Below are 9,837 nucleotides of genomic sequence, written 5' to 3' on the forward strand. Positions count from 1 at the left end.
TTACAAAAAATTGTTGATTCTCACAAAATAAACTATCTCGTCATAAAGAAAAAAATAAATAATATAAAAAAACTTTTTAATATACAACGCTTTTATAAATGGACTAAAAAGTAGAAAATAATATTGTCCCATAGAATTTGTTTTGATAACTTTTGATTTTGAAATTTAGCAAAAGTCATTATAAACAATCTATGAAATTGAAAATGAAAAACGTGGAGCGCATGCAATACAAAGCATTCGATTTAATTGACAATAGTCAAACTTTTTTTTTTTAACGTATGTTAAGATATATTTAGTAAGGTGTTAAACATCGGGTTTTTGCAAAAAGTAAATTTTTATTGTGGATTCCGATAGAATACCTACCCAGATATTATATTTGTATGGCAAGATTTTTCTTTGAGGCGACGAGTCCCTAGGAATTGGCGTGGCAATTGCAGGACTAAAATTAGCAAACCGCAGTCAATAGAGTTGCAACGGCTGCAATTCTGTAGGGGATTAAAAGGAGATACAATTTAATTCAATTAAAACTCAGTTATAAAAGGATTTCAAGATTTAGTTGTGACGGTCGCCGATCGATTGCCATGCGATCGTATGCTAAGCACCTATATATGTGTATATAAATACATGCATACATAATCAACTTAATACGTACATATATACAAAGGATGAATTTAGCTACTTATGGTTACAATGAGATAATCAACTTAATACGTATATACAAAGGATAGATTCAACTACTTATGGTTACAATGAGATGAGGTTGCCACTCTGCTCATCGTGATCATGCCGGCCCCCTTGCACCGGTGCAAAACGATCTATGTGCTGCTGTAAATCACGTAAGGAGGTGGCTGCTGCTTCCACCAGGCGGTCTAGGTGTCGATGGGGTTTACTGCTTCGGCCACGGCGCCCCATCTCTACTTTATGTTTGTGGCTGCCTTTTCTTCGGTTGCTGTTTATTGAAAGACGGCGAACCACTGATCCAGGTGTTGTTCGTCGTCGATGGCATAAGCAGACGCGAGTATGGACGCACTGTCGTACTTGGGTGCGTGGTGGTACGATGGTTACAGTGCTGGAAGTTTGATTTAGAGATTGATCTAGTCTTCTATGCAAAAGAGTATGGTGTGGGAGCTCGCACACTCGGGAAGTGTTTCTTCACGGACGTACCCTGGTGGTGTGAGATCGGGCCAGACAGTTGCCGCAATATTTATGTCTGCTGACGGCTTCTATCCGCTCCTCTACAGTCATTCGCCGAAACCACGAGCACGCCTGTAATGGACGTAAGTGACAGCAGAGCTGGCATTGGTAAATGCCCGCCATTCTGAAATAAAAAACAGTATTAGATGGTGGACATACTTGAGATTGGCTTAGAAAAATGTAAAGAAATGGTAGTTTAGAGTGTTATTGGGGGGAAGTACACAGAGTTTTACGATGGATCAGGTGAAAATGCCATTTTAAGTTTTAACTGTAATGCGATCAAAGCATACAATTTTGCAACCCTACAAATCACTAGTAATCTCCTTACATGAATTCACCATAAGGTTATCTATTACTATTAAGAATTTACGATAAAAAAAATGCGACCCTGTCGTATGTATGATAGCAGCCTAAGGTCAAGATTGAAATTATGAAATAAATTAGCGTCATTCATTCGCGCACTTTAAAAACGAAAGGACCAAGTTTTCATTTATATAATTTTCAGCATTTTGTTGGCTACAGGCCCAGCGCCAACCAGGGGCACGAGCAGCAACTCCTCTCAGAGAGGGCACCAGGGCTCCGCGCGAGGTAAAAGTGAAGGTACCTACACCGAGCAACTAACGAAGTGGAATTTATCCACTTCGACATGGCGACCGTGACCCATGCGGTCAAAATGGTGGCCCTACGTCGGAAGAAAAAAGGTCAAAAATATATTATACATAAAAATAATAAAAATACAAAAAAAAAAAATACAAATAAAGACAAAAAACATAACATTTTTCTCAAAGACTTGAAAGTTTACCACGCGTACACACATATCTACATATGCGCATACATAAATACATGTGTGATGAAAAACTTAGAAGAAAATGAAAATGAATTCTACGCATTGTAACAAAACTTATTATAAAATACGGTGGTGGCGGTAAAAAAAACCTAACAATCCAAAAAAAAAATAAAAAAAAATTAAAAAGCAACCAAAAAATACGGTAGTACCAAATTTTTCAAAAAAATACAAACTTGAAAGCAAAAGGTGCGGTGACAGTGCAACAAAATTTTTAAAAACTTTACTTGTTTTCAACACACAACAACATAAAGTGGAAAATGCGGTGGCCGGTATGAAAACATTTTACAAATAATTTAGCGATGGTTTGTGGTGGAAAAAAAACTTTGTAAGAAAAATCTAACATTTTCATAAAAGTGCAAAATGAGCAATAAAGCTAACATTTGTTGAAGGTGCTGTACCACAAAGCCACCACTGCACCGTAACATACGCTATATAACGGCGTCCACTGCACCGTAACAAACGAGTTACATATAACTGTACGTAAAACCACGCCACTTTGACACTGAACGGTAACAACGAGTAGCGGTATGCAGAACAACGCCAATGATAGGTATCGCTAAGCCGTGGCGCGGTACAGCAGCAACAACAACAACTTTAACTGCAGCGAAGTCAACAGCAAGAGCGAGCAGGAAAGTACAGCATAGCGGTTTGCAGTATGTATGGTGCACAGTGTGCCAAATTTCGACAAATTTTTTCATTTCAATTTTAAAACTTTTCATTTGTATACAGTTTTTACATTTTTTTCGATTAGGCAGGAGTCAGATTTTGGAATTTTCATAAATTTTTCTTTTTTCAAACATTTCAAACAAATTTAATACGAATTTTCGCCTGTGCCATTGCCGTGCTTCAATACTCCAACTTTATAATTGCGTTTGAAATATGGTAAAATATTTTAACGATTATAATTATCAATAAACATTTTCCTCATTTTTCTAAGCCATGTTAGCTCAACTTCAAATTTTACAATTTTCATTCAAAGAATTTTTTATAACCATTAGATCTTTTGATTTGCATGTGTGCCAGATGTCAAATGTCGAACTTGTATTCAAAGATTTACAAGCAAAATTTTCAAAAGTTACCAAGCGTGTTCTTCAAAAAGTTGACGAATATACAAATCTTGAATCGAAACTTACAATGATATTTTAATTCAAGTAAAAAAATTGGAACAAGGAAGCAAGCCAGCTTCTATAATTAAAAGTTTAGAGTAGAGTAGAGAGAAACTACTTCAGTGTTTTAAAAAATTGGGTGTAAAGTTAAAGTACCCGAAGATTTTTCAGTTCTTTTACAAGAAGATATTTTAAATTCAGAAGTAGATTCCGACGACGACTTTGGTGACGTTTGTTCAGCTGGCACACCAGAAGTTTCCACCGTTAAAAAAAGTGGTTCTTTGCCTTCATTTAAAGACTTTTTACAAATTGAAGAAACGCCTTGCGTAACGATTAGTTCACCGAATATAAATTTTACTGAATATACAAACGAGATAAAAATGGCAACACGTGAGCAAAAGAGATTTATTAGCCTGTGTGCGTCTATAACCCGAGAAAACTATAGTGGTAACCCCTATCGCTCGACTCATTCATTGACAAAATAACTTTAATTGAAGAATTATCGGATGAAAATTTAACTCCAACATTTATAGCATTTTTAAAGTTAAAACTCGAAGGCAAAGCGGGTGAGGTTTTACCCAGTCAAATAATTTCAGTTGATCAAATAAAAGATGCGCTACGCAGCAGAATCAAACCAGATAATTCCAAAGTTGTCTCCGGCAAAATCGCGTCATTACATATCACTAATAACAACTATTCCGATTTTCGAAGCGAGTAGAGGAATTATCTAATGCATTAGAGCGATCTCTAGTTATTGAGGGTATGACTCAAGCGAAAGCGGTAGAGCAGACAGTAAACGTTTGCAGGCTGAACAGTCGTTCAGAGCTAGTGAAATCTATTTTGGCATCAACAACTCTTACCGATTCTAAGGATGTAGTCGCGAAAATGATTGTAGAACACAATAATGAAGTCAAAGAGCGGCAGGTGGTATCTTTTAGGTCACGGGCAAGTAGACCAAATAGTTTTCAAGGAGGATTTAGACAGCACAACAACTACGGCTATCACAATAATAGTTTCAGATTTAATAACGGCAATACAAATAGGCACAAGAATGGCAATAACACAAGGCACAATAATCAAAATAATTGCAACTAGTAATAATCCCCGAAAATCGGTGTGCTCCGTGGTCTAAAAAATCTGCATATTTCTTTATTCTAAAACCCGCATGCATTGCTTTTGGTTGTTCACTTTAACTTGGTATTTGGAAAGATCGTACTCTACTCAATACGCCATGCGTTGAGCAATCCTCTTGCTAGGGTCTGACCTTGATACTTATATATCGATGGCTGAGTGGAAGATCGACCTATATCGGCAGCCGGTTCGAAAACGCTCTATCTCAGAAAACTTTCCAAGAACGCCCAATTCAGAATTTTATTGAAAAACAACCTATTTCAGAATTTTATTGAAAAACACTCTATCTCAGAAAATTTGTTGAAGAACGCCCTATATGGGATAGTATAATTCGAACCACATGTTTAAAGTCCATTAACTAACCCTTTATCTATTCTATATATATATAAAATAATAGCCGGTTTCGTTGTTCGGAGTTAACTCAAAAACTACTGCATAAATTTCAGTGAAATTTTCAGAAATCATACCTTGCATATATGGTCCTATTATAGGCTACCAGAAAACTCGCTAGGTGGTGCTGGGGTCGAGCTATTTAAAAAATTCGTATTTATGAACCGATGAGACCCGCTAGGTGGCGCTGGAGTCGAGTTATTTATAAAAATCGTATTTATGAACCGATGAGACCCGCTAGGTGGCGCTGGAGTCGAGTTATTTATAAAAATCGTATTTATGAACCGATGAGACCCGCTAGGTGGCGCTGGAGTCGAGTTATTTATAAAAATCGTATTTATGAACCGATGAGACCCGCTAGGTGGCGCTGGAGTCGAGTTATTTATAAAAATCGTATTTATGAACCGATGAGACCCGCTAGGTGGCGCTGGAGTCGAGTTATTTATAAAAATCGTATTTATGAACCGATGAGACCCGCTAGGTGGCGCTGGAGTCGAGTTATTTATAAAAATCGTATTTATGAACCGATTTCTTTCAAATTCAAAATGTAAGTTACCAGCGTGATGGAAAATACGTTTGTCAAAAATAGACCCGCTAGGTGGCGCGGGAGTCGACTTATTTATAAAAGTCGTATTTATAAACCGATGTCATTCAAATTCAAGCTACCTGCATGATGAAAAAGGCATTTGCGAAAAACGGACCCGATAAAAGCCCTATTTATGAACGGATTTTGTTAATGCAAATTTGAAACGTTAATTACTTTCATGGTGATATTTTTTTCATTCGAAACATACAGTGGTGGAAGAAATAATAGAAACTTTTTACTTTGGCCAGTTTTGGCTATATTACTTTGTTTATTCGACGGTTAATATTTTTGTATAAAAGTCTAGCGCGATATATAACACACACCATATAAATCCACATTTCAAAGTTTGTACAAAAATTTAACAAATTCTCTCAAAATCCCCCAAAAATTTCAAACTTTTCAATAAGATTTTTTTGAAAAAATTTGGGTATGCAGTTTTATAGCCCATAAATAAATTTTAGTAGGTAAAACTGCAAACCGCAAGACGCTAGAAAATCGCGTTGATTTTTAATAATATATTTGGCTGGCGGTGTTGTGGATTTTCTTCCATATAAAGTATGCTCGACCATGCTTTTTATATGGAAGGAAAAAATAATAATTAAAAATCAACGCGATTTTCTAGCGTCTTGCGGTTTGCAGTTTGACCTACTAAAATTTAATGGGCTATAAAACTGCATACCCAAAATTTTTCAAAAAAATCTGATTGAAAAGTTTGAAATTTTTGGGGGATTTTGATAAAATTTGTTGAATTTTTATAATTTTTGTACAAACTTTGAAATGTGGATTTATATGGTATGTGTTATATATTGCGCTAGACTTTTATACAAAAACATTAAACATCGAATAAACAAAGTAATATAGCCAAAACTGGTCAAAGTAAAAAGTTTCTATTATTTCTTCCACCACTGTATATGTACATACATACATAAAATGATAGCCGTTTTCGTTGTTTGGACTAAACTCAAAAACCAGTCAAATTGTCGGAGGTTATACCTTGCATATAAGGTCCTATTATAGCCTACTAGACAACACGCTGGTGGCGCTGGAGTAGAGTTACTTATAAAAGTCGTATTTATTAACCGATTTCGTTCAAATTCGCAGTGAGCTACCTGTATGCTGAAAAATTCGTTTCCTTAATATGAGCCCGCTATATTGTATAAAATCTGATTGAAATTCATAATGCGTATTCATCGAAAGGGATTATTATTCCATATGGTATAACAGCGCTACTATTCTTGGCCTATGTGTGAGGAGGATTCTACTCTTTATTCGTTTCAATTTAAACTAAAAATGTTTAGTTTACAGACTGCTTTTGCTTTTAAACACTATTTTTGAATTGGCCAACACAAAATATCTTATTAGGCGCCGCGAAGCAAGTGGGCATTGGCTAGTATGGACATATTTGTATTGCGGCATCCAACAATTACATTGTGATTCTTTAACTATTAGGCGAGACCATTAACTAACCCTTCATATGTACATATTTTGGTAGTGGATTAGGATCACAACCAGTGTTGCCGTTTTAGACCTTTGGTGGCTAGATTTAGCTGCCACATAGTTTTTTGGCCACATAAATTTAAAATTACCCCTAGCCCTATTTTTAGCCCTTTGGAGAATTTATTCATACTTGGCATATATGCTTAATTTGATCTAATTTTTTTCATTTATGGAACAGGTGAAGTTTTAAACTAAGAAAGACTGATATATATACATATATATATGTATTGTATGTTCCTTACTTTTTTATACATACATACTGTAAAAGTGTTAGGGCTGTTAACTTATCTATTACCGACTTAACTATAGTTTAAAATAGATAAGTTTACGGCCCTTAATATGCTTAATTTGTTAAATGGTCGAGTCGATTGACCGTGTATGTTCTTGTGGTGTGATTGACCAGCTGCTTGTGCGACTTCAAAAACTATTTGAAAGTTATATGATTGTACCAGCATGCTGGTGTCATGAGTGGGGAAATTAGCTCAATTTTCTAATTAAAAAGTATTTCGGCGGAAATTTCTTGCACTATATGAGTCAAAGCCGTGTTTGTCGAAGATTAAGTTCGCGATATTGCAGTTGTGACAGTTGTGAATTAAAAAAAAAAACAATGTTTAACAAAATGGTAGACAAATTATGAAATTTCGGCTGTAATCATTTTGATCTTTCCTCGACCTGATTTTTATACAATGTTTCCTCGATTCGTAATTCGCTCTGTAAGTAGTTTGCTAAGTAATTCGCGAATTACCCTGTTTTCACGATACATATTAGTAATTCGTTGGCAGCTCTAGTTATAGTTCTTGTTCTTCGCTATTTATTATTATTTTTGTGTACTGCAAATATCGAAGATGGAGCTAAAATTTAAGTTATCAACAATTTTAATTTATATAGAGAATATTTTATTAATATTATTCTATAACTAGAAAAAGTGTCAGCAAATGGGACCAGACCGGTGAAAACTTCGATATATTTCCGTAAATATTAGAGAAGGCACCGATTCGTTCGTAATTCGCATGGTAATTCGATCTGAATCACCTACCAATGAGGTAATCCGCTCTCAAAATTTTGTATGGCGAATTACGTAATTCGGATGGTAATTGGCAAGGCGAATGACGAATGGGAGAGCGAATTATGAATGAGAGAGCGAATTACGAATCGTAGAAACGCCAGAAAAAAGAAATAAATATTGTACCGGCATCAATTGATAGAGCCAGCAAGCTGGTGTCGTATATTTCCCCTTTTATACAAAAGGGTTTTTGGTTGGATAAAATAATAGCTTTTTTCCCATTATTGTTTTTCTATACCAATACTTATTGAAAATGTTTGCGTGTATACTTACATATAGATATGTAAGTAAAAAATTTTAGCTACCATTTTTACCCACAACGACTTTTTTTAGCTCTTTTTTAGCCCTTTTTTTAAAGGAATTTGGCTACCACTAAAAATTATTCGAGGCAACACTGATCACAACTGCTCTAACTTTTAGTGTCAAGTCATGAGGTGCAACTCCCCTACTTCTACTTGCTCCTGTGGATATTCAGAAACGACAGTAGATATCGACGCCATATCTACTCCGGACAACATATTAACCATTTCTTTATTAACTATCGTACAGTGTTTATTTTGTAGACGAAATGGATCGATCCTTCACGTGGTTTTGATTAATTACACCAGGCTATCTTAAACTGAAATAACAAGATTCTCTGAAACGCATATTTATCTAGAGTTTAAAATACTTTACCGTTCCCCCAGTTTGCCCGCCAGGATTTTTTTAAGTTTTCCAGCATTTTAAAACTATACAAAATTGAAAATAAAGAAATGAAATTGTTCAAAATTGGTGAAAATGCTCAATCTAAAATTTTAAAAAATCTTTCCGTGCAAATATGTACATCGAATGATCCTTAAATCTGAAATGTTTGTGCAAAGTTTCAGATCCAGAACCTTAATTCGAAAGTAAATTGTCTCTCTACGATTATATATAGATTTATAATACAAATAGAAACATATTTGCCTCAGAAAAAAACATCAAAATAAACCATGTAAGATTTATATGGGTATCTGTACACAGGCCAAAGCAACATTTTTGTTTTGCAGATCTTCCGCTGTATCACATTCGCACGAACATAGAAATGCTTCGCTCGATATGAAAACAAAACAGGGACGAAAACGAATAAATGGAACATAACAATGCTCAAATCAAAATAAAATTTATAGTTTAAAAAACTAAAACCTCGCTATTATAATTTGCATTCGTACTGTCATGAGGTATGATAATAGAAATCGCTGCATCTTTTAGGCGCATCCATATTACATAGTTACATCCTGAGCTAATAAAAGGGAGGTAATAATAATAAAGCGCACGGCTCTGCAGCAATGTTGTTATTGATACTGTGAATGAATGTACAGATATGCAACAACATTGTGTATGTACATATCAGGGTGTCCAGATTGTTTAAATAAAAAGCGCAATTCATGAAATCGATTTAACAAATCTTTTATTTTAAAAATGAGATCTTTTTATAATATAGTTTTTAAAACCAAAAACGAATATAATACCTTCAGAGGGTAATAATTAGACTGCGATTTTTATGCAAAATACGGAGCCTAGAAATATGTGTCACATAACAATAAACAAAGTGTCTAAATTTCTACACATTTTGTTTACAGTTAAGTAGTACATATTTTTAGGCTCCGATTTCTGCATAAAAATCCGCAGGCTAGTAATAATAAATAACACAAATCACTTATATAATATTGATGTACAAACAATTTTCTTTAAAAATACGCATACTTTTTAAAAATATTTGTTTGGACACATTTTGCAATAGGACTCCGCAATTATTAAATTTTTCTATAACTCATATAAATTGATTAATCGCACAATCCGCTTTTAAGAGCTCGGCGCTAAAAATTAAAGAAAAACCTATAATAACGCGAGATCAGCTATTTCCACAATTTCTTAAAAATCACCTATAGTGTCTGAATGATTTACATTTCTGTTGTTGTCATATATTGAGCTATTCAACCTTGATAACATACTGTTTGATATTGGAAATGTTTTGCAGCAGAAACTATTAGTCTTCATATAA

At 34.7% G+C, this 9,837-nt stretch overlaps 2 protein-coding genes across 7 annotated transcripts in view; one reads left to right on the plus strand and one right to left on the minus strand.

Moving 5' to 3' along the window:
• Positions 1-9,837, plus strand: part of Not11 (CCR4-NOT transcription complex subunit 11) — a 131,544-nt gene that overhangs the window by 45,494 nt on the left and 76,213 nt on the right. The gene's annotated exons all lie outside the window — the stretch shown is intronic.
• LOC108382557 (synaptic vesicle 2-related protein) overlaps positions 534-9,837 on the minus strand; it is a 281,392-nt gene continuing 272,088 nt past the window's right edge. The window contains exon 10 of the mRNA XM_017638936.1: positions 534-1,318. Within this exon, the coding sequence (XP_017494425.1) occupies positions 1,153-1,318 (166 nt within the window). The 3' untranslated portion in view covers positions 534-1,152. The remainder of the gene's footprint in view (positions 1,319-9,837) is intronic.

This window comes from Rhagoletis zephyria, unplaced genomic scaffold (genome assembly GCF_001687245.7).
Source record: "Rhagoletis zephyria isolate East Lansing unplaced genomic scaffold, Rhagoletis_zephyria_1.1 Rzeph_scaffold_00148, whole genome shotgun sequence".
Classification (NCBI taxonomy): Eukaryota; Metazoa; Arthropoda; class Insecta; order Diptera; family Tephritidae; genus Rhagoletis; species Rhagoletis zephyria.